The sequence below is a fragment of the Rana temporaria genome, chromosome 6 (assembly GCF_905171775.1).
Source record: "Rana temporaria chromosome 6, aRanTem1.1, whole genome shotgun sequence".
Taxonomy (NCBI): domain Eukaryota; kingdom Metazoa; phylum Chordata; class Amphibia; order Anura; family Ranidae; genus Rana; species Rana temporaria.
In genome coordinates this window covers 163,126,486-163,151,807 of record NC_053494.1, presented here as the reverse complement: position 1 = coordinate 163,151,807, position 25,322 = coordinate 163,126,486, and the positions used below count along the sequence as shown (strand labels likewise).

General features: G+C 42.7%; 1 protein-coding gene across 3 annotated transcripts in view; it reads right to left on the bottom strand.

The window, feature by feature from the left end:
• CHN1 (chimerin 1) overlaps positions 1 to 25,322 on the bottom strand; it is a 140,781-nt gene that overhangs the window by 87,600 nt on the left and 27,859 nt on the right. For 2 of the 3 annotated variants that reach the window (XM_040357707.1, XM_040357708.1), the window contains exons 4-6: positions 24,202 to 24,257; positions 15,419 to 15,450; positions 8,786 to 8,899 (exon numbers count right to left, since the gene is read on the bottom strand). In XM_040357707.1, coding sequence (XP_040213641.1) covers positions 8,786 to 8,899; positions 15,419 to 15,450; positions 24,202 to 24,257 — 202 coding nt within the window. The remainder of the gene's footprint in view (positions 1 to 8,785; positions 8,900 to 15,418; positions 15,451 to 24,201; positions 24,258 to 25,322) is intronic. The other variant, XM_040357709.1, reaches the window with a different exon arrangement.

The window sequence follows — 25,322 nt, the reverse complement described above, 5'->3', positions numbered from 1 at the left end:
TAGCCAAGCACAACTGTTAAAGTTGAGATTTATAGATGCGTTCAACTCCATATATCTGTGGAAGTACTCCGATTTTTCATGGAACGTAACAACCTCTTCATAAAAAGTATTTTTTAACATATGTCAAGTTTGTCCTGCCAAGTAATGTATGTGCTAGGTTTCATTCAATTAAGCCTGTTAATTATCCTTTAGAGATCCGGTGAGTACAGCAATATGTTTTGGCAGCAGTATGACAATATATCTAACATTTTCCAACTACACTTGTATTACGCAAAAAACAGCCGGTTTCAAAGGCACTCGTTTTTAGTCTAATCTCCCATCTGAGAAACATTTTTCTAGAGAAATTCTTATGCAATTTGCAAGGAAGTGGGGTCAAGGCTGTGAAAACTCCACAAGAAAAGAAATTCTTTTGAAGAAACTCATTTCAAACCAATCTTGCCAGCATGGACGTGAAGGGATAGAAACCATGGCAACTTGAGAGGCTTACAACAATCGGCATCTTCTGGGAAAAAGAACAGAAGGCTGAAACACTAACACCTACTTTTCCAGCACACTAATTGTTTTCTTTATACTCCTACTACCAATATGCATTCACAAGTTTCTTCAGAAATTCGAATAATTTTGGGGAAAGGAAAACAAAAAACTCTGAAGATTTGTTATATGGGACTGACTAGGTTTAATCATGTAGTATTTTCATCTAACAGGGTATAAAGGAAAAGGGAGACCACAACCTTTTTCCATACACCTCCATCCAACGATCTGCTCTGTGCTTACGTATTTATACACATCCTTATATTCTTCGCAAAAACCCAGAAGCGTTCATATTTAAAAATGGCTGGATCACCTCCAGCCACATCCAATTTCTATATATAATGTCAGCCGGCTGAGCGATAATGGACACACAGAAAATCATACAATGCAAGACTGTGGCAAATGCTTGGTGTCAACTGGGAAAAGGCCAGGCTGTAATTTTTTGTATAATTTATTATTATTTAATCTAGGAAAATAAAACTTGCCGTTTACCTTTACAGACTCATAGGCAAAGCAGAGAAATTGCCTGACACGAATTGAAAGGAATATGTACAGATGGATCCTGACTTTGACACTTTTTTTTAATACAATATTCAGTTTATCACAGGACAAAGTACATATAGTACTTCTGTCTCACCTTCCTAGGTGCCATATAAACCTAGCTGCAATGTCTGCTACTCCTTGGTGAATGGACACTGACACTGCAGCTCACAAGGAGACGGCTGCTTTGATAGTGAGCTGTCTGTCTCCGACTCCCAGCACCTGCCCAAGGCAAGCACCAGCATGAGGAATGTAGACGAGGCGATGCCGACACGTCTCTCCTTCCTTTGCATCCTTCAGGCTTTCTTTCGGCAAATGCCAAAGACAGACATCCGCTTTCAAAACATTTGTCTGTTTTCTAGCTGTGGTGTGGGTGTGTGTGTATGTGGGGGGAGCCTGTCCAACATAGCAGCTAGCGCACCTAGGAATTAGTACATGTACATGGGGAACCCAACATCTTTGAACAAAAAGTGAGAGTAAACTCTCATCTCTGACTTGTACCTATAGGTAAGGCTACAATGAAGCTCAACTATAGGTACTGTAAATATCTCCTAAACGTGTGCCGTTTAGGAGATATTTACTGCATATGCAGCGGATATCGGCGCATGTGCTCTGAAGGAACGGCCGTCCGGGCCATACCTTTAGAGTCCTGTGCCATAAACGGCAGCTCCCCCATGCATGCATGGGTGTGACGTCTTTGCAGCTCCGGACAGTCACAAAGCTTGAGTCCGGGGACCCAGATAGAAGTGGCCTCCAGCGGTGACAGCGAATCAGTGGAATGCTTCGTATTCAGTTAAGTAGCACATTATGCCTTTGCCTTTCAGGTCCAAAAATAAAAATCACTTTACTACGGATTTAAGTCATGCATTATAGTCTCTGATGTTGCAGATCCTCTTCAAAAATGCACGAAAGGGCCATTTATAAAAGGACTCACTGGGAAAATTGTCCAGTAAATCCTCTATTGATATTCATCCATCCATCCAAGTGAGGTCTGACAGTTTGCCCTGCATTTCACAGTCACTTTCAGCCAGTTGATTATAGAGTGTGCACCAGGCAAATGCAGCTGATGATAAACCAGGGGTCCTCAAACTACGGCCCGTTAACCGGCCCAAGCTACCCTGACAAGCAACGCCGGTTACACGGCAGGTTGTAACACAGCGATCTGGCGCGCTATGATAAATGTCCCGCCCTCCTTCTCCTAGACTAGCTCGTGTGATAGAGCCAGTGTTCTGTCTATCACACAAGCTGATCTAGGAGGAGGAGGGCGGGACATTTATCATAGCGCGCCAGAAATGTTACCAACACTGTGAGCTTCGTGACACAGCGGGACCGTGACACAGCGGGACTGTGACAGCAGTTTGGCACAGTAAGGAGCTTACGATGAGGTAAGAGGGGGGGGGGCCTTGCGATGGTGAGGGGGGCTGATGATGAAATGATAATGGGGGGGGGGCTGATGATGAAATGATGATCTGATGATGGGGGGGGGGGCTTGCAATGAGGGGCTGATGATGTAATGATGAAGGTGGAGGGGGGGGGCTTGCAATGGTGAGGGGGGGTTGCAATGAGGGGCTGATGATGGTGAGGGGGGGTTGCAATGAGGGGCTGATGATGATGTAATGATGATGGGGGGGCTTGCAATGATCTTGATCGGCTGGCAATTAATGATTGTGAGGGGGGGCTTGCAATGAGGGGCTTACAATGATGGCAAGGGGGGGCTTGCAATGAGGGGATAATGATGATGGTGAGGTGGGGGGGGGCTTGCAATGATCATGATCGGTTTGCAATTAATGATTGTGAGGAGGAGCTTAAAATGATGAAGGGGGAGGGTTGCAATGATCGTGAGGGGCTTGCAATGGTGAGGGGGGGGCTTGAATTTGAAATGGTGGTAAGGGGGGGGGGGGCTTGCAATGATGGTCTGAAATGACGGTGAGGGTGGGCTTGCAATGATGGTCTGAAATGACGGTAAGGGTGAGTGAGTGAGAAACTTGTAAAGCGCAACACATGCGAACTGAATCGCCTCTGGGCGCTGTTTCCATTTTCATGGGCAAGGAAACCCCTTGACCTCAGAAGAGATGTGTTTTAATCTTTCTTCTGAAGGCCAAGTGGTCTGACTCCAGCCGGATGTTAGTTGGTAGTGCATTCCACAGGCAAGGTCCCTGGACTGCAAATCTTCGATCTCCTTTGGACTTGTATCTATGGTTTTGGGTATTTGAAGTAGGTTTTGATTTGTGGATCGCAGAATGCGATTGGGGTTATGGGCTTTTATTTTTTCTCATAGATATTGGAGGGCGTTTCCTTGAATACACTTATGCGCAAGGCAGAGTGCCTTGAAAGTGATTATGTCTTTTACTGGCAACCAATGAAGGGATCTCAGTGAAGGTGAGATTGATTCCCATGGTTTTTTTCCAGTCACTAATCGGGCGGCTGTATTTTGAACGACTTGCAGACGAGTGATTTGGTATTTGGGGAGTCCTAGATAGAGGGAATTTGCGTAGTCAAGTCTGGAATTGATAATAGTTCCCACCACGACTGCAATGTCCTCTTTCGGGATAAAGGGGGTGAGACGGCGTAGTAGGCGCAGAAGATGGTGGGATCCGCTGACTACTGACCCTATTTGTGCATCCATTGTCATGTAGGTGTCAAAAATGACTCCGAGACTTTTGACTTTGGGGCTAGGGGTGATGATTTTGCCCAGAATGGGCGGGGGGGGTCCACGTTGATGCGGGGTGACTTTTCCGATTAGCGTGAAACAGAAGAAGTTCTGTTTTTGAACCATTGAGTTTAAGATAACTGGATGTTATCCAATTATCTATCAGAGAGGCATTTCTCTAGTCCAAGAGAATGATCCTTTTTGTTGCAGATGCGAAAATACAGTTGTGCGTCATCTGCATAGGAGTGGTAGAGTAACTTCTGGTTACTGATGATTTCAAAGAGAGGGCGAAGATAGATATTAAGCAATACGGGCGATAAGGGAGATCCCTGAGGGACTCCGTATGACACCGTTCGTTTTTCAGAAGTGAAAGACCCCAGTTTCACTGTTTGTGATCGGTTTTCCAAGAAGGAGGAGAACCAGGGTAAAACACCTTCAGCGACTCCGGCTACTTCAGCTAGCCTAGCCAGTAGTAGTCTGTGGTCTACCGTGTCGAAAGCCGCGCTTAGGTCCAGCAGTATCAGGAGACAAGATTATCCTTCGTCTGCGGCCTCTAAAGCGTCATCCCATATTTTAAGCAGCGCCGTTTCTGTTCCGTGGCCCGGACGGAAGCCTGATTGAAACAGGTCGAGTAATTTATGGGTGTCTAAAATGTAGTTGCAGCTGCTTTCTCCATTACCTTGAAGAAGACATTTAGAGCTGTTATGGGCCTCCGGTTGTTTGGGTCTTTGGGGTCAAGGGTGGGTTTTTTTAGGATTGGTTTTATTGTACCTTGTTTAAGCAAGGTGGGCACCATGCCCTCCTTGAATGATTGGTTAATAAGCTGCGTGATAGCTGGTGCCAGTATATCGGCACTTTCTTTCAGCAGTTTGCAATGATGGTCTGAAATGACGGTGAGGGGGGGGGGGCTTGCAATGATGGTCTGAAATGACGGTGAGGGGGGCTTGCAATGATGGTCTGAAATGACGGTGAGGGGGGCTTGCAATGATGGTCTTACATGACGGTGAGGGGGGGCTTGCAATGATGGTCTTACATGACAGTGAGGGGGGCTTGCAATGATGGTCTAACATGACAGTGAGGGTGGGCTTGCAATGATGGCTTGAAATGACGGTGAGGGTGGGCTTGCAATGATGGCTTGTTCTTCATTTTAAATATTGTATTTGTTCCCATTTTGTTTTTTCACTTTAAAATAACATATGTGCAGTGTGCATAGGAAATTATTCATATTTTTTTTTTTTTATAGTCTGGCCCTCTAACGGTCTGAGGGACAGTGAACCAGCCCCCTGTTTGAAAAGTTTGAGGACCCCTGTGGTAAACAGTGGTGAAATCTCATCTGTGAGAAGAACAGTATTAATCCTGCAAGTGAATCTGCCCGCAATAGCTCTCTATTTTGCTGAAACACAGTTTATACGGTGTTGCAGCATAGGGAGGGTTAACTGTAAAAAAAAAAAAAAGTCAACACTTCTCCCCCATAACTAACCTGGCCAGCACATCAGGCACGTGGGCTGGTATCCCTTTAGCAACAGAGCAACAAAATTGCAGCACCCCCCATTTATTCACCCATTGAGGGTAAATCTTTCATAAGCCCCCACCCCCTTCTTGGAATGGGTGCTGTAGAACACTAGTGCTCTGTGAGTGTGAGAGGGTGTGCCATTTTTGTTCTGCCATAAAAGAATATGTGAATGGATGGTCAACACATCACAAATACAAGTAAAAGCATGGCAAAATAATTTTGCATGCATCTCAATCAAACACACAACCATGAAAGCCTACAGTTTCTAGCAATCTGTATGGCTACCATAACTACACACATTGCATTCTAGAAACTTAAAGTGATATTAAAGGCAGATTTGTTTTTATTTAAAAATAGCAAACATGTCATTCTTACGCGTTCTGTGCAGTGGTTTTGCACACCGCATCCCCGATTTTCCTCTTCTTGGGTCTCCAACTGGTGCTCCTGGCCACCCCCCTCTTGCCTAGTGCCCCCATAGCAAGCAGCTTGCTATGGGGCACCCGAGTGCGCTCACTTCCAAGCCGCTGCTGTGTGTGTCCATTTACACACACACAGCACGGCTCAGCCCCATCGCTGCGCTCTCCTCACTGGCTTTCTGTCTGTGACTGACAGTAGTGGGAGCCAATGTTTCAGCAAATGGTGAGGGAGAGACCCGGAAAAGCGGAGGCTCTCGTGGATCTTACGCAAGTTTTAAGAGGGGCTAGCGGGGGGGCTGCTGCACACAATTTGTTTACCTTAATGCAGTAAATAAAACCTTGAGCCTTTACAAATCACTTTAAGACACTTCTTTTAGTAACCTTTTGATCCTCAGAAGTATAGGCAACATTTTTAGGCCTCGTTCACACAGTTGATTAGTTGCATGTCTTATGGAGGGTCTTGTTTTGCTGGCAGGGGATGCACAGATGTTTGCATGCATCCTCGTGCTGGAGGTATAACTGATGTCTATTGAGAAACGCAGCTACATAGACACAGCTGCTATGCAAAACACGGCCCCTACACGGTACATGCAAGTAATCGCCTATGTGAACGAGGCTTAAAAATGCTGCCTCAACTTCTGTACTATCAGAATACGCAATACACAAAGCATTCACTATGGATTTATTAATCTGACAAATTGCCTTCCTAAAGTCTTTCATGTTTAACCACTTCAGCCCCGGAAGAATTTACCCCCTTCCTGAACAGAGCACTTTTTGCGATTCGGTACTGCATCACTTTAACCGACAATTGCACGGTCTTGCGATGTTGTACCCAAACAAAGATTGAAGTCCTTTTTTCCCCACAAATTGAGCTTTATTTTGGTAGTATTTGATCACCTCTGCGTTTATTTTTTGCGCCATAAACAAGAAGAAAAAAAAAACCGACAAATGTAAAAAAAATAAAAAACAAAAACACCACACACTATATTTTTTACTAAATATAAATATCAATGAAGGGGTTAAGTGTGTCCTAGGGAGTGATTCTAACTGTGGGGGGGGCTGGGCTACAAGTGGACAGTGACCACTGCTCCAGATGACGGGGGGCAGTAGATCACTGTCCTGTTACTTGGCAGAATAGGGAAATGCCCTGTTCTGCAGCTCCGTGACACGATCATGGACATAGAGTCCGCGGGTCATGCAGGCATGGCCTCGGAGCATGCGGCTGGTGTGTGCGCGGTTGCACAGCGGCAAATTCAAAGCAATGTACAGTTACTTTGCTTTGTGCCGCCGTGCCCTTCTGCAGACGTATATCGGCGTTGTACTTGAAAATTTTATGGATACAAGATCTCAAAAGTACATAGGTCAGATAAAAGTGGGGAGCTCATTCAGCATGCAGTGCCCTCCACTTATCCAGAGGACATGTACTCGACACCACAGCCATTAGGAACAAGACGCTTCTCAACCACCATGTTTTCAAAGTCTTCAGCATTGAACTTTGTGAATCCCCACTTTTTGGAAATGTGAACCTTTTGACGGCCAGGGAACTTGAACTTGGCTCTGCGCAGAGCTTCAATCGCATGCTCCTTGTTTTGGGTCTTGGTGCGGATGGACATAATGACCTGTCCAATGTTTACTTGGTATACTTTTAATAAATATCCTGCACATATTTTATTTTAAGCTGACGAGTGGCCAAAAATGTGAAGGGAAAAAAATACACAATGGGGTACTTTTAAAACACTGTATGCCTTTTTCTGGGCACAGACAGAAACACAATGCCATTTGCAGCTTGGATAAATGGCATTTGTAAACAAACTTCTGTAATCACCACGATTAGTCGTGGTGGTGATCACATGAGCAGGAACCCATCTGAGATCGTTAGATCTATATAGAAGTCAATGCAGGTCGCCCGAGCCGCCCCCGAAGTCATACAGGAACCTTTTTCTAAGTCGGAGCGACTTGCGTCGCTCCCATTAGAACGGTTTCATTGCATTGAATGGGACGCGACTCGTCAGGCGGCTGAGCCGCCTGACGTGTCGCTGCAGTGTGAACCGGCTCTTAATGAGGGTCCAATTAATAGTAAAAATAACATTTCAGATCTGTAATATAACAACCGTTTTTCAGGTCTGCAGATAGTATGTGTAAAAACATAATATTCTAAGACTTAGAAAGGAAATGTGCCCCGGAAGCTGTGCCCAAAAAAGCCTGCATGGGCAAAGCACTAGTCCCCAATATTTACTGTAATCTCCTTTAGTTGATCTTTTCTGACTTACCATGCCTTGTGTCTGTGTTAAGGTAATCAACAAGTTTAGTCCTCCAGCACACATAGCCTTAATATTTGTATAATTTATTCAATTTATATTTTTTTTTATTCGTGAGCCAGCCCATTTAACTTGACTGCAGTGGTAAGTATGTTATTTCTACCATATAGATACACACAGTAGATGTCTGTTTAGTTACAGACAGTAATGGAGATTACTTATGGTCTTCTTTTCTTGGGTTCATATTTAGCGTGTGTGGCATCTGCAAGTGATACAGGCTGGTGGAGGCTCATTATTTGCCATCTAGTGGCAGGTTAGCCTTACTTCATAGGAGGTGGTGGATTTATTCATTGCCATTTTCTTTTTTTACTGCCATGAATAGTGTTTACTTTACATGTTTGGTTATTTACCGTCACTTACCATATATACTAGTTTGTAAATTTAGATGATTTTTTTCTTGTTTATCTTCACAGCAACACAACTACCACCAACAAAAACAACTGTGAGGCTCCAAAAGGTCCTGATGAAGAAGTGTATCTTGTGAAATATATAGATCATAATATAAGTCATTATATTTGCAACTTGGCCTCCTGTATTGTGATTTTAAAGTTGATTGACATGCCAATTTGGCAATATTTAGATGACATTTTTATAAAATACTGCTGAAGTATTACCATTTAATTGTACGATTTATGGATATTCACCACTGGTGGCACAAGTTTTATTGTCCATATTTAGATTTTTGTCCCCCATATACTTGACCTTCTGCATGTTCAAGAAAATAATGACTTTTTAAAAGTAAATAAATGGAATGTGTATATTTGGCACTGAATATTAATATTACGTATTGAGAAAAACAAGATTAGTTAGGTCTTACCTTAATGCCAACGTGTAAGTGCCAGGCTGACGCTGACTTTCCCGAATGAGATAGCTCCCCTCTGCAACACTTAACAGCTGATCGGTTTCTTCCCTGGATATCATACCGAAAAACCTGGTGACAGAAAAAAGATTTTTGTACTTGCTCACCATAAAATCCTTGTCTCTGTGTTCATTGAATGACAAAGCTGGATCTTTAAAACTTGACCATATAAGATGGACTTATGAAAGCCAGGGAATAGCCCCACAAATATGATAAGATCTGGGGCCCTTTAGTTGCACATTTTGATACTTGTAGATATATGGTGCACAAAACCTAAATTACCGTATATACTCGAGTATAAGCCGACTCGAATATAAGCTGAGGCACCTAATTTTACCACAAAAAAAAAAATGGGAAAACTTATTGACTCGAGTATAAGCCTAGGGTGTCCATCTGCATGCCTCACTGTGTCCATGCCTAGACTTACGTTTAGCATGGGAGTATACAGAAGGGGTGCCCGGTTTTGAAAACCCTGGCTGTAGGTTCCCCAGACAGCAAACTTTGCACACTTGTAGAGGAGAACTGGGGCTACATGTGTGCCAAGTTTCGCGTCCGGCCGGTACCTGGTCCCCAAAGTTACCGGAGAAATTACCTTTTAACATAGGAGTCTATAGAAGGGGTGCCCGACTTTGAAAAATCGTTACTCCCCGGGACGTAGGTCCCCCGGACAACAACATTTTGCACACTTGTAGAGGAAGAGTGGGGCTATATGTGTGCCAGTACCGGGTCCCCAAAGTCCGGGAGATCAGGTGCAAAAAGGTGACTCGAGTATAAAAACTTGGTTTATACGCGAGTATATACGGTACTCGATCCTTATTTGATATTCTGCTTGTACACATATATTCCATTCCACAGATAAATTTACCTGCCCTTTTTTTTTGGTATAACTAGGAGTCAAGCTCCATTGATTATTTATCTGGTTATCAGACAGAACTTGTTGTTTTGTTTAAAAACCTACAGAAAAATGGAACTAAAGTGTACTAGTTTTGCTCTAAAACTCAAAAAGGACTGTCCCCATAAGCTCTAGGCTTGCGTGAAGCCACAAGCTCAAAAAATCCACATTAAAAACAGAATCAACCAAAATAAAGATCTTTAAAGAACCGCTGTACGCTGCAATTGTGACCACAAACAGGGCCGGAGAAGACCGTACTCCCCAGCACTCAGGGAGAAGGCAGAGTGGGGGAATCCCTTGTGACAAGATGTCTTTCTGAAGAAGCCAGTGCACCCCCAGAGAAAAGGCAGACATCTCTGTCTGGAGTTACCCAGATGTAGCACTGCAATTTATCAGCATTAGGTTGATCAATCATATGTCTCAAGGAAAAGGAAAGGTATCCCTGTGGGCTGCCCTGCATGTCGCAGGATTCCTGCTTGAAACTGCATGTGCTCATAGGATGTACTGGGAGGACAACTAGCATTTATGTATTCGGCCTGCCACCCATCCTCCAACTTGATTGTTGAACATTCATCACCTGGAAGAAAAAAAACTGGATCCAAGAGACCAAAAAAAAAATCTAGGTTCCAACTCTTGCGCTAGGTAAAAATTGGGAGTTGGCTGCTGCAGACAGGGGGATTGGCCTCCAGAGGAGGCTGTCCCTGGGTTGTCTTTGTGCCTAGAGTCCTACTCCTGCAGGTGGCAACATAACAGATGGGCCACTAAATGAAGATCCAGCTGTATCCTTTAAAGCAGTGATATGCAATTAGCGGACCTCCAGCTGGTATAAAACTACAAGTCCCATCATGTCTCTACCTCTGGGTGTCATGCTTGTGGCTGTCAGAGTCTTGCTATGCCTCATGGGACTTTTAGTTCTGGAACAGCTGGAGGTCTGCTAATTGCATATCCCTGCTTTAAAGAATTGGAGAAATACATATTTTCATGCTAGATATCTTCAGTTCTAGATTGGTTAATTCTGCTAAATAGCTTAAAAGTTTGCCTTTTATTGAAAACAAAACTTTTTTTTTTTTTAACTACAAATTTAGGACATACAAATAGGTCAACAAGTATGTCAATACAAAACTTGCCATCATTTTTGTCTGGTAAAATACTTAAATAGGACAGAAAACAATCTAACACTGCAGGGGTGCTCAGCTTTTATGTAAAACCTTTATCCTCAAAAAGGAAAAAAGTTTGTTGTAATGAATTATAAATTGTGAGTTGGAGTTTGTCTTAAATTTGTTAGTTAGTGTATTTAAACCTGCTTATACATTGAACACTACCCTCCCCTCAGACTGTCAATGCTGCTGTATCCCCTGTGCTCATTCTTCCAAAGTAGGGGCAAGAGGAGGGGGGGGGGGCGAAAGCTACCAAAGAGTTTAAGGGAAAGAAGTGGAATGTTATGCAATGGCCAAGTCAATCACCTGACCTGAATGCGATTGAGCATGCATTTCACTTGCTGAAGACAAAACTGAAGGGAAAATGCCCCAAGAACAAGCAGGAACTGAAGACAGTTGCAGTAGTGGCCTGGTAGAGTATTCACCAGGGATGAAACCCAGCGTCTGGTGATGTCTATGCGTTTTAGACTTCAGGCTGTAATTGACTGCAAAGGATTTGCAACCAAGTATTAAAAAGTGAAAGTTTGATTTATGAGGCACATATACAAACTGTTGTAGTTCCTACACCGTTCACCTGATTTGGATGCAAATACCCACAAATTAAAGCTGAAAGTCTGCAGTTAAAGCACATCTTGTTTCAATCAAAATGCATTGTGTTGGTGTATAGAGTCAAAAAGATTAGAATTGTGTTGATGTCCCAATATTTATGGACCTGACTGTATAATATATATTATACATACAGGGAGTGCAGAATTATTAGGCAAATGAGTATTTTGACCACATCATCCTCTTTATGCATGTTGTCCTACTCCAAGCTGTATAGGCTCGAAAGCCTACTACCAATTAAGCATATTAGGTGATGTGCATCTCTGTAATGAGAAGGGGTGTGGTCTGACATCAACACCCTATATCAGGTGTGCATAATTATTAGTCAACTTCCTTTCCTTTGGCAAAATGGGTCAAAAGAAGGACTTGACAGGCTCAGAAAAGTTAAAAATAGTGAGATATCTTGCAGAGGGATGCAGCACTCTTAAAATTGCAAAGCTTCTGAAGCGTGATCATCGAACAATCAAGCGTTTCATTCAAAATAGTCAACAGGGTCGCAAGAAGCGTGTGGAAAAACCAAGGTGCAAATTAACTGCCCATGAACTGAGAAAAGTCAAGCGTGCAGCTGCCAAGATGCCACTTGCCACCAGTTTGGCCATATTTCAGAGCTGCAACATCACTGGAGTGCCCAAAAGCACAAGGTGTGCAATACTCAGAGACATGGCCAAGGTAAGAAAGGCTGAAAGACGACCACCACTGAACAAGACACACAAGCTGCAACGTCAAGACTGGGCCAAGAAATATCTCAAGACTGATTTTTCTAAGGTTTTATGGACTGATGAAATGAGAGTGAGTCTTGATGGGCCCGTGACTGAATTGGTAAAGGGCAGAGAGCTCCAGTCCGACTCAGACGCCAGCAAGGTGGAGGTGGAGTACTGGTTTGGGCTGGTATCATCAAAGATGAGCTTGTGGGGCCTTTTCGGGTTGAGGATGGAGTCAAGCTCAACTCCTAGTCCTACTGCCAGTTTCTGGAAGACACCTTCTTCAAGCAGTGGTACAGGAAGAAGTCTGCATCCTTCAAGAAAAACATGATTTTCATGCAGGACAATGCTCCATCACACGCGTCCAAGTACTCCACAGCGTGGCTGGCAAGAAAGGGTATAAAAGAAGAAAAACTAATGACATGGCCTCCTTGTTCACCTGATCTGAACCCCATTGAGAACCTGTGGTCCATCATCAAATGTGAGATTTACAAGGAGGGAAAACAGTACACCTCTCTGAACAGTGTCTGGGAGGCTGTGGTTGCTGCTGCACACAATGTTGATGGTGAACAGATCAAAACACTGACAGAATCCATGGATGGCAGGCTTTTGAGTGTCCTTGCAAAGAAAGGTGGCTATATTGGTCACTGATTTGTTTTTGTTTTGTTTTTGAGTCTTGGCCCCACTCACACCTGCACGTCATGCCAATATATTTTATCATGCTTTTTTCCAGCGCATTTTTCACACAACAGCATAGGGCAGGCCATTCACTTGAATGGGCTGCTATATGTGACAAATGCACCAAAAGACGCACACACACCTTTTGGGCAGTGAGCATTGCGCGCCCCCTAGCCGCCTTTTGAGTACCATGAACAAGTGTGAAATGTGTTTGTGTGTTCCTGGAACTCAAACGCGTTACTGGCATCTTATTCTCCTTCTGTACCAGCATCTCCCCCCCCCCCCCAATACATTTTTATTAAATGAAAATGACAAAAAGCACAAAAGGTTGTCCACAGACACAGAAAACACAAGTAAACATCCCAATCTATGACCATGACAAACAATCATACACAAGTTAGACACAGTATGCAATCAGAGGGACATCTGTGGAGTCAAAAACACAGAGGGGCATGGGAAGCCACATACCATTGGCAGAACAAAAAATAAATAAATCGCATATCCCTAAATGCTCTATTTTGGGTATGGCTTCCTTTTTTTTCTGAACCTCGCAACACTTTTCCTGCTTTTACTAGCACTTCACTTTCTTTAAAGGCTATGTTTACCTTTTGGGGAATTTTTTTTATTCCCCTCCTCCTTCCCGCAGGATTCTGCAAAGCATTGCAGGTGCAATGTCAGGCTCCTACAGAGAAGCCCACAGCTTTCAGCTCGTACCTCTGTATGGGCTGTCAGATTGAAAGCTGAAACTATGAGTTTACTCATCAGTGCTCTCGGCAGTTCATTCAGAAACACAAGCTGTCTGCCATGGTGGCAGATAGGATGTTTAGTTCTCTCTTTCACAGATTACTATGAATGAATGAATGATGCAACTGTGTGGACAGAGCCCTACACGGCCAAGCCGTTATTAAAATGTGACAGTGGGTACAGGGAGATGATCCCCAACCCGCTGTCACAAGGGGAAGAGGGGTGGGGGGTGCGAGGAGGACATGTACTGAAGCATGTGAGCATGGTACACAATATACCCTAAATGTGCATGCAACATGTTCCATAAAGTAAACGTATCCTTTAAATTCTATAAATTGCCTTTGAATGAGAACTAGTTTAACCCTAATGCCGCGTACACACGATCATTTTTCGGCATGAAAAAAAGAAGACGTTTTTTAAAACGTCATTTAATATGATCGTGTGTGTGGGCTTCACATCGTTTTTCGGCTTCTGAAAAACGACCAAAAAAAAAATTTGAACATGCTGTCGTGCATGTCGAACATGCATGTCGTTTTTTTAAAATGTCGTTTTTCGTGTTATAAAAAATGATCGTGTGGGCAAAAACAAAGTTTTAAACCCGCGCATGCCCAGAAGCAAGTTATGAGACGGGAGCGCTCGTTCTGGTAAAACTACCATTCATAATGGAGTAAGCATATTCATCACGCTGTAACAGACAAAAAAGCGCAAATCGTCTTTTACTAACAAGGAATCAGCAAAAAGCAGCCCAAAGGCAAATAGAACTTCCCCTTTAGAGTGCCGTCGTACGTGTTGTAAGTCATCGCTTTGTTCATTATTTTTCAAAAACGATGGTGTGTGGGCAACATCGTTTTTAATGATGAAGTTGGAAAAAGGATGTTTAGTTCTCTCTTTCACAGATTACTATGAATGAATGAATGATGCAACTGTGTGGACAGAGCCCTACACGGCCAAGCCGTTATTAAAATGTGACAGTGGGTACAGGGAGATGATCCCCAACCCGCTGTCACAAGGGGAAGAGGGGTGGGGGGTGCGAGGAGGACATGTACTGAAGCATGTGAGCATGGTACACAATATACCCTAAATGTGCATGCAACATGTTCCATAAAGTAAACGTATCCTTTAAATTCTATAAATTGCCTTTGAATGAGAACTAGTTTAACCCTAATGCCGCGTACACACGATCATTTTTCGGCATGAAAAAAAGAAGACGTTTTTTAAAACGTCATTTAATATGATCGTGTGTGTGGGCTTCACATCGTTTTTCGGCTTCTGAAAAACGACCAAAAAAAAAATTTGAACATGCTGTCGTGCATGTCGAACATGCATGTAGTTTTTTTAAAATGTCGTTTTTCGTGTTATAAAAAATGATCGTGTGGGCAAAAACAAAGTTTTAAACCCGCGCATGCCCAGAAGCAAGTTATGAGACGGGAGCGCTCGTTCTGGTAAAACTACCATTCATAATGGAGTAAGCATATTCATCACGCTGTAACAGACAAAAAAGCGCAAATCGTCTTTTACTAACAAGGAATCAGCAAAAAGCAGCCCAAAGGCAAATAGAACTTCCCCTTTAGAGTGCCGTCGTACGTGTTGTAAGTCATCGCTTTGTTCATTATTTTTCAAAAACGATGGTGTGTGGGCAACATCGTTTTTAATGATGAAGTTGGAAAAACTTCATTTTTTGGACATGCTGAAAAATTACTTTTTTTCATGCCGAAAAACGTGGTCAAGTTAATACAACTATCAGAAATTGATAAAACAGTGAAAAAACACATTTAAAAAGGAAAAAATTAATAAAAAAAGGAAAGCAACTCACTCTCTTCCATAATACTTTGGTCTGTTTTCCACCTGCAAAACAAAACAGATCCTTAGGACATGCGTATCATTATGTGCTGCTCCAAATCCCACAGCTGGAAAAGAGTGGGATTTTCATTTTTTCCCCCCCAAGGAACAAAAAGAAATAATAAAAAAAAAAAAAAAGAAAGAAAGAAATTAAAAAGGAATGAAAAAAAAAGAAAAAAAAAAAAAGAAAAGAAAAAGAAAATTACAGTACAACTTAACGGATATTTTCCCCTCTTCCGTACACCTTTCTTGAACAGAGAGGAAATCTCCCTCAAAGGGGACACACACAGCAATACAACCCAGAGGTTCTAAAACTTTCCCATCTCTCTAACAAAAAGTGCCATCATTGCTGCCTGTGTTCTCTGCCCCCTTATACCCCACAGTAGGGTCCTCTGCCCTCCTACTATTGCAGTGTCCTGTGCCCCCCCCCCCCCAAAGCAATGTCCCTTGTCCTCTTCAAATGCAGCATGTTCTACTTTTTTCTGGAACTAGAACACCCTGGAACTGACCGCACTGGTGTGAACTATGTCATTGGGAACCATATAGGACTACTTTCTACACGTTTTTGATGCAGAGAAAAAAAAACACACACACACACACACACACACACACACACACACACACTGGACTGCATGTGGTGTAAACTGGCCCCAAGATCCACTTTAAAGTGGTCCTAAAGGCATAAGGCTTTTTCATCTTGATGCATTCTATGCATTACGATAAAAAAAAAAAAATCATGTGTGCAGAAGTCGCCCCTCAGCCCCCTCAATACTTACCTGCTTCCCAGCGATGTTGCACGAGGGACTCGGCTCTGTCAAAAGTCAGTGAGCCAATGAGGGAGAGGGAGCAGGGCCAAGCAGTGTGTGTCTGAATGGACACACAGAGCAGCGGCTCCGCTTAGGTGCCCCACATAGCAAGCTGCTTGCTGTAGGGGCACTTGGCAAGAGCGAGGGGCCAGGAGCACCGGCGGGGGACCCGAGGAGAGGAGAATCTGGGCTGCTCTGTGTAAAACCATTACACGGAGCAGGTAAGGAAAATAGGTTTGATATTTAAAAAAAAAAAAAACACAGGTTACTGTGTCCTTCAACTGGCTTGACAGCTCAACTGGCTTAAAATTATTAACTCCAAACAGAGGCTCTATTCAAAACAGATTAAGAAAAACTCAGATGCCGCGTACACACGATCAGAGTTTCCGTCGAAAAAAAAAAACAATTCCGCTCAAGCTTGGCTTGCATACACACGGCCACACAAAAGTTCTCTGAACTTTCGACAACACTACGACAAGCCGAGAAAATGAAGTTCAATGCTTCCGGGCATGCGTCGAATTGTTTCCGAGCATGCATCAGAATTTCGAGCGCTGAAATTGCTACAGACGATCGTATTTTCCAATAGGATTTTCTGTCAGAAAATTTGAAAACCAGCTCTCAATCTTTTTTTGCCAGAAATTCCGACAGCAAAAGTCCGATGGAGCATAGACACGGTGGAATTTCCGTTCAAAAGCTCACATCAGACTTTTGCTGTCGGAATTTCCAATCATGTGTGTGTACGGGGCAAAACACATCAAAAAGGATATCAATCCATACAGGAATACAACACACCACACCTTGCTCAAAATGCAAATAAAAGCCACAATTTCTCAAACAAATCTCAGAAAGCAGCTGTATTATCCACCCACTCCTTAGCCACTTTGAAGTCTTCAACTTTATTTCTGTTTATGCTCAGAGAAAGTCAGCTGAAACCATATAAAGTGTTTAGAGCACAAGAACACAGCTGTATTTAGTAAACATTGCAGCAGTATTTACTAGGACTCCCACAGTGACCCTTCCATGATGTACACACATTTGTAATTAGGTGAAATTATTAAATGTTTAACAATCCCGAAGCAACATTTTTGGTGGATAAACAGGATAGTAATGTGATGTCCTTTTCCAATCACAATTCTGCATTGAACATTGAGTTTGGATAAACGCAAATAGCGATAAAGTGGTTAGAACTTTTGTCTTGCAACACCACACTAAATATAGTAATTTACATTTTAGTTTATTCACAGCCCATGCATGGTGACCTACCATTTGGTTCTGGTGTATTTATGTCAGCAAAGACTTTGGACAGGATAGGTATGTGTGTATACATACAGATGCACACGGCTCAAAATTGTAAGTCCTTTCAAGTGAGCTACTAGCCAGGCCTCAAGGGTTACTCGCCACCAGTTGCTCCACCCAACCCCTACCCTGTCTCTAATTCCGGCCCTAAATGCAGCCTGCCCATCGTTCTCCCAGCGATCGCGGAGGGGGGGCAATGATCAATGTACCGGGGCCAGGAGGCGGGGCTGTATGTGAAAGCGAGTGTGGGGAACACATAGCAATTGAAATTTAAGCCGTTACAGCGATGTCCTGCTCACTGATAATCCAGCTGCCTGCTCTCCTCGCTCTCTTCCCCTCTGCGATCGCTGGGAGAACGACTCCCATTCAACCCAGCGTGCTGACCCCCCCACCTCCTGCTCCCAGGAAGTTCACGCTCACCAGCCCTCTTTTTCCACTACTAGGGGAGACTTGGAGTTCTGTGATTTTTAAAGGTGCAGAACTACAACCACATTATACTGAAAAAATATATTTATAAAAGTAAAACATTTCATGATTAGAATAGAGAAAAGATCCAATTATAAAATACTGTTGAAAAAAGTACAGGTTGAATATTTCTCTACATGTTTTGCCATGAATAGTAGCTTTCTCAGGAGAATTTTTTTTATCAGACACTGTATACTAGAATAGAAAGAAATCTTTTTAGGACAGTACATAAAAATCAATAACAAAAATACACAAGTTATAACTTACCATATTTATCGGCGTATATCGTGCACTATTTTCCCCTTAAAATAAGGGGAAAATCGTGGGTGCGCGATATACGCCGATAGCCACTTCCCGCGCTCAGTTTGAAATCCTGCGCCAACATATACAGGTACATTCGGCCAGGCTCGGCTTCGCTCGTGCTCACGCATAAACGTCACAGAGCGTGAGCGCGAGCGACGCCGAGCCTTGCCGAATGTACTCGAGTGTACTGCACTCGGTATATGTCGGCGGAGGCGGTGAGCGCGGGAAGCAGGGACTCGACTTGAGGCGCGGGCTGGAGAAGCCGGGAGGACACCATCGAGGCCGCAGACGGACGCCGGACCGGACGATGGACGCTGGGAAGACACCAAAACTGTAAGTAATGAAATCATATAACTTTTTTTACAGGAATTTCGGGGGCAACTTTAGGGGTGCGCGGTATACGCGGGAGCGCGTTCTACCGCGATAAATACGGTATGTATTTTTGTTCTTTTGATTTTTATTCTTTTGATTTTTATGTATTGTTCAAAAAATATTTTTCTATTCTAGTATACAGTGCCTGATAAACAAATTCTCCTGAGGAAGCCATTTGTGGCAAAACATGTAGAGAAATATTCAGCCTGCACCTTTTTTTAACTGTATTGTATAATTTGATCTTTTCTATATTCTAATTATGTAATTTTTTACTTTTATAAATAAATATATTTTTCAGTGTAAATGTATTTTAAAGTGGGGTTTGGCAATAAACATTTCCATATAAAGTACACAATGTTTGTCATTTCTATGTCATTATGCATACAATCCGAGGAGAGTTCTGAGCACAGGAGCATATATTAAAGAGGAGAGAAAGATTGGAGCCATTTACAGGGGTGGAGAGGAGAGAACAGCTTGCTTCTATCTATTGTTTCCTTATCTCATTCACGAGGAAAGGAGTCCTCTGTCTGACCAGGTTGTGAGGAACTCGAGGCTTATCGTTTATCTACACGGAGGTGGTGAGCGGGTACTCTGCTTGGTGGAGAATTATCACAGTTTTAAAAGTTCAATCACTGGATACATTGAAACAGTATATTGAATTCACGAAGACATTTTATTTACAATTCACTTATAGTAGTTTTTGAGTATTAGGAATTATTTATTTTAATATATTTAAATTTTGCTGCGCTACACTGATTTGTATATACATATGTCTCTTAGATGGTAAGCTCCTACAAACAGCGCTCCAATTCCTCCCGTATTGAACTGTACTGTGCCCCAATGTTGTAAAGTGCTGCGCAAAGTGCGCTAAATAAATCCAGTATTATAAGAAGAAATAATAATGTCTGCAACTTTAGACTCTACTTTGTAACAACTCCTCAGACAAGAATAGGGTACAATCCTCTTCATTCTGAGCTAAAGTAGAAGCAGCTGCAGCCCTTGGGAAATCAGAGACAGACTCCAGAGGGGAAGCAGCATGGAAAAATTGCAGCCCATGGGATTGGAGCATGCCAAAATGGCTGAAGTTCACCCCCCTTAAAGTGACAGTGGGCAAGCGTACGGTAATCACCCATCTGTATTCTATTGAGAGCTACAAGTCCCTCTGCCGTGGTGTCAGACAGTATTTGTAGTTTATTTACAACTCTGCTAAATTTAAAAAAAGCGTCAGAGCCACCAAGAACCCGTGTAATCCTGTGAGGAAAGTGTCTTGGCACTATGTTACACTCTATATACGGGTGTAGCATTGTATAAAAGGTGTACTTAGCCGTTTACCTCTTAGTGCAAGAACTACAGCAAGTAAAAAACACTACCAGGCTCACTGAAGTCTTGGGAAGCCCTGGGGTTCTTACAGACTTGCCAAAGAGAGAGAGGAAGGATGCAGGGGATATGCCCAAGCTAGATAGACATCACCCCCCCAGTGGGCACACTACCCAAGGGGTGTTCAGGGAGAGGGTTCCACCGGAAGGATGTACTGTAGCCCTGGAACTGTATAGTGCTCTGTGGCTTACTCTCACGTTATACACAAGTGTCAGAGTGATTTCAGTTTCTTTCTCAAAGCAGGGTGCGGGTATGGCCTTTGTGGTAATGCCGAGGATCAGCTGATCTTGGCAAAAAGTAAAGAATGGAGTTTGCTTTTCTCAGAGAAGAGAAGACATCCATTCTTCTAGGACACTAGCCAAAAATTAAAAATATAAAAAAAAATTAATTAAAAATAAACGGGGCATGATGGGAGGGGGAGGGGGGGTTATACAATGTAGCTTAATCTCCTAAAGGCAGCAGCCCAACACAATGTATCTGAATTAGTACAAAGGTAGGCCCCTTTCACATGTGCGGACCGTATGTCCGCTTTTTCATCCATCCGTTTGCGGATGAAAAAGGGACATACATTGGTCCCTATGTGATTGCGGGTGTCAGCGGATAAACATCCGCTGACACCCGTAATCACCCGTCTCCGCAAAGATCCGATTTTGCGGACGGAAGAAAATCCTATTTTTTCTTCCGTCTGCGGATCGGATTGGATGAACACGGACACACGGTCCGTGTTCATCCGATCCCCACATAGGAGAGAGCGGAGAAAAGACAGGGCGGTCCCTGCACAGTGTGCGGGGACCGCCCTGTCAGCCGCCGGCTCAGCGGGGATATATACGGAGCGATCCCCGCTGAGCTTACAGACACACGGAGGCGGATCATTACTGATCTGCCCCGTGTAAAAAGGGCCCGTAGGATGTTAGTTTGCAACATATTCTTTATAATTGACATTTTTGATAACAGGGCAGGTTTATTTTTAGAAAGATAAAAAAAAAAAAAAAAAAAAGTTGAAAGTGCAATTGCCTACATCTACATACACAGTTTCCGATTACATTTCTGTGTATTTATTATCTTTTCCTCGGTACTGGCTGAATAGCTGAGTGGAGTGTATTTCCAGGGTGGGGGGGTTTATTGACTTATCCCATTATAATGTTAGAATTCAATGATTGCTCTTATGGAACTTAATTTTCCCGACGAGGAGAGGTGAAGAGATTTGGGAATTGTAATGAATGTATCGTCTCATATGGTTGAAAGGAGGCATCATCACGCCAGCATAGCTATATATCTGCCTCCTGCTGGAGGTTCATGAAATGTGCATGTTTTGTTTGGGCAAAGGTGTTGCGTTTTTTTCCTTCTTCATGTTTTGATATAGGCTGGTTCAGTTCTTATTGTAACCGGTTTATTTGTTTCCGCTACGTGCGGTTTACTGTCGTATACACCTGTTAGAAAATTTCAATAAAAAGTCATTTACAATTTTTTTTTTGGAAGTGTATGGTAAGTGTAATTACCATACAGATAAAAAACACATTCTCTGCCATCTCTGATATCGGAGTCATATGTTCCATTTAAGGCATACCGATTCAGTCTCACTGGGAAGTGAAAGCATGACCATATCCCATCAGAGGTTTCTTACACATGAACTTCCCCTTGTGAGATATCCCCTTAAATCAAAGTCCAATGGGCATAAATGCAATTGAAATTTTTTATATTAAAGAATTAAGAATTTTAATACAGCATTACAACAACATTTGTATCATAATGCAGTTTGATTACTGAAAAAGTAAACCCTGAGATGCGCACATTCAGGCATTGCTGTTGCGCACCAGTCCATTCAATCACCTTTTATTGCTAATCTGTTAAAAAGAGAACTCTTGCTTGGGTTACAACAGAGCCATTCCCAGACTGCTTTACATTTTTGTATTAACAATTTTGTATATGCCACATTAATTTTGCTGTAAGCTAGGTCTGCCAGCCAGGGAAAATGTGAGTGCACATGCTTCTGTAATATCTAAACAATGCTCACACAATATCAGACAGAAAACTGACTGCATACATTAACAACTAAAACTCTCATATGACCACTTCCACCATCCCGTAAAAGCAGGTTCCTCAAATTGGGACTAACAGACCACAAACAGTATTATAGTAAAAATATACAAATTTATTGAGTATTGATACCAATCCACGACATCAGAGTAGAAATAAAAGCAACATAAACTGGGAACAGAAATGGAAACAGCTGAAAAGAAAGCCCAAGACAGACAGAACATCCAACGCTTTTCGAAAAAACAAAATGCAGATCTTCTTCAGGTTCCACCTGGCAGACACGACAGCCACACAATTCCATCTTAGCGATAAGATCAATGGGGCTTTTCCAGCCATTAGGTAGATCTATGTACTAGCTTAAGGTTCGGACGCTTGGATCCAAGACACAGATTTCACTCTACACCGACCTGATCCGCGTTTATGGGGAATAAGTACTATACATCATCTTTTGTCACTGTAAATATATACCACCATCTTTGCAGTGGGACTACTTCATCCTATGTGGATCATTGGCTGTCGCCATCTTCCTGGTCTGATGGACATATCTCTCTTTTCATCATTGAGTTATGATTTCTCCCTGTATGGGTGGAGCTTTAACACTTGGGATATAAGGTACAGATTTGGAACCCATAAGTTCTTTGTCCCTGAAGACCTGCATTTTTCTTTTGCGAAAAACGCATTGGACATTCGGACAGGTTTTGGGCTTTCAGACGTTTCCATCTCTTTTCCCAATATATATGTTTGTTGCTTTTATTTCCACTCTGATGTCGTTGATTGGCATCAATGTTCAATACATGTGTACATTTTTACTATAATAATGTTTGTGGTCTGTTTAACCACTTAAGGACCGCCTCATGTACATATACGTCAGCAGAATGGCACAGGCAGGCACATCAACGTATATATACGTGCTCTGCTTGACGTGGGTCGGGGGTCCGATCGGGACCCCCCCCCGGTACATGCGGCAGTCCCCGTGGCTTCAGGAGCGATCCGGCACGACGGCGCGGCTATTCGTTTATAGCCGCTCCGTCGCGATCACTCCCCGGAGCTGAAGAACGGGGAGAGCCGTGTGTAAACACGGCTTCCCCGTGCTTCACTGTGTCGGCGCATCGATCGCGTCATTCCCTTTATAGGGAAGACACGATCGATGACGTCATTCCTACAGCCACACCCCCCTACACTAGTAAACACATACACAGTGATCCCTAAATGTTACAGCGCCCCCTGTGTTTAACTCCCAAACTGCAACTGTCATTTTCACAATAAAGAATGCAATTTAAATGCATTTTTTGCTGTGAAAATGACAATTGTCCCAAAAATGTGTCAAAATTGTCCGAAGTGTCCGCCATAATGTCGCAGTCACGAAAAAAATCGCTGATCGCCGCCATTAGTAGTAAAAAAAATAAAATAAATAAAAATGCAAAAAAACTATCCCCTATTTTTTAAACACTATAAATTTTGCGCAAACCAACCGATAAACGATTATTGCGATTTTTTTTACCAAAAATAGGTAGAAGAATACGTATCGGCCTAAACTGAGGGAAAAAAAATGTTATATATGTTTTTGGGGGATATTTACTATAGCAAAAAGTAAAAAATATTGCATTTTTTTCAAAATTGTCGCTCTATTTTTGTTTATAGCGCAAAAAATAAAAACCGCAGAGGTGATCAAATACCACCAAAATAAAGCTCTATTTGTGGGGAAAAAAAGATGCCAATTTTGTTTGGGAGCCACGTCGCACGACCGCGCAATTGTCTGTTAAAGCGACGCAGTCCCGAACTGTAAAAACCCCTTGGGTCTTTAGGCAGCATTTTGGTCCGGGGCTTAAGTGGTTAAAGTCCCAATTAGAGGAACCTGCTTTTACCCTATGTATCAGGAATGTGGTCCACAATCAGTACAGTCAGCTAATTGCAGTAAATATCTTTTGCATTACTTCCACCATCCCATCCGCTTAGTGATATCCCTCAGTGGTTTCCACCCCATACACATGGTAGTTATAATCAGATTATAGAGCATTTCAAAAATTCAAGAGTGAAAATCGACTTTTCTTTAGCAAGGGAAATATGTAATTTACTGATGTATGACAGCATGACTACCTACCTCCTGTGTGCAGGTAATTCTTCGTGGATGTGGTGCCTCTTGCTGCAGCTGATACACTGAATAAAACATACAAACGTTGCTTTACATAATTTCCAAGATAAAAAAAAAAAACACATGCTCTGCGCAGTCTAAATATTTGAGCCACTTATGGACCGATAACCTGACTTCAGTATTGTTAGCTGGGGGGTTCATATAGTGCACCCGGAAAGTACTCACAGCGCTTCACTTTTTCCACATTTTGTTAATGTTACAGCCTTATAACAAAATGGATTAAATTCATTATTTTCCTCAAAATTCTGCAAACAATACCCCATAATGACAATGTGAAAGAAGTTTGTTTCAAATCTTTGCAATAACTAGGAGGTTGATGACACCTCTTGAGAGCTTTCTCATCCTTCCTAACTCACAAAAAAAACCTCTAGGGATTGGAACTGGACTACTTTTTCTTCACCCGCAATTGTCCAACATATAAAAAACACCTCATCACTATTGCCAGAGCTGCTAGGCTTCAACTACTGCATCCGAGAAAAAGCAAATCTCAGGAACAGTGAAGCATGGTGGTGGCTGTAGGGAGGTTTTTCAGAGGCAGGAACTGGAAGATTAGTCAGGATCGTGGGAAAGATAAATGCAGCAATGTACAGAGACATCCTTGATGAAAACCTGCTCCAGAGTGCTCTGGACCTCAGACTGGGGCGAAGGTTCATCTTTCAAGTGGAAAATGACCCTAAGCACACAGCCAAGATAACAAAGGAGTGGCTACGGGACAACTCTGTGAAAGTCCTTGAGTGACCCAGCCAGAGCCCAGACTTGAACCTGATTCAACATCTCTGGAGAGATCTGAAAATGGCTGTGCACCGACGCTCCCCATCCAACCTGATAGAGCTTGGGAGGTCCTGCAAAGAAGGATGGAAGAAATGGCCCAAAAATAGATGTGCCATGTTTGTAGCATCATACTCAAAAATAACTGAGGCTGTAATTGGTGCCAAAGAGGCTTCAACAAACTATTGAGCAAAGGCTGTGAATACTTATGTACATGGGATTTTTGTTTGTTTAAAAATCCTTTGCAAGTTTATTAAAAACTTCTTTCACATTGTCATTATTGGGTATTGTTCGTAGAATTT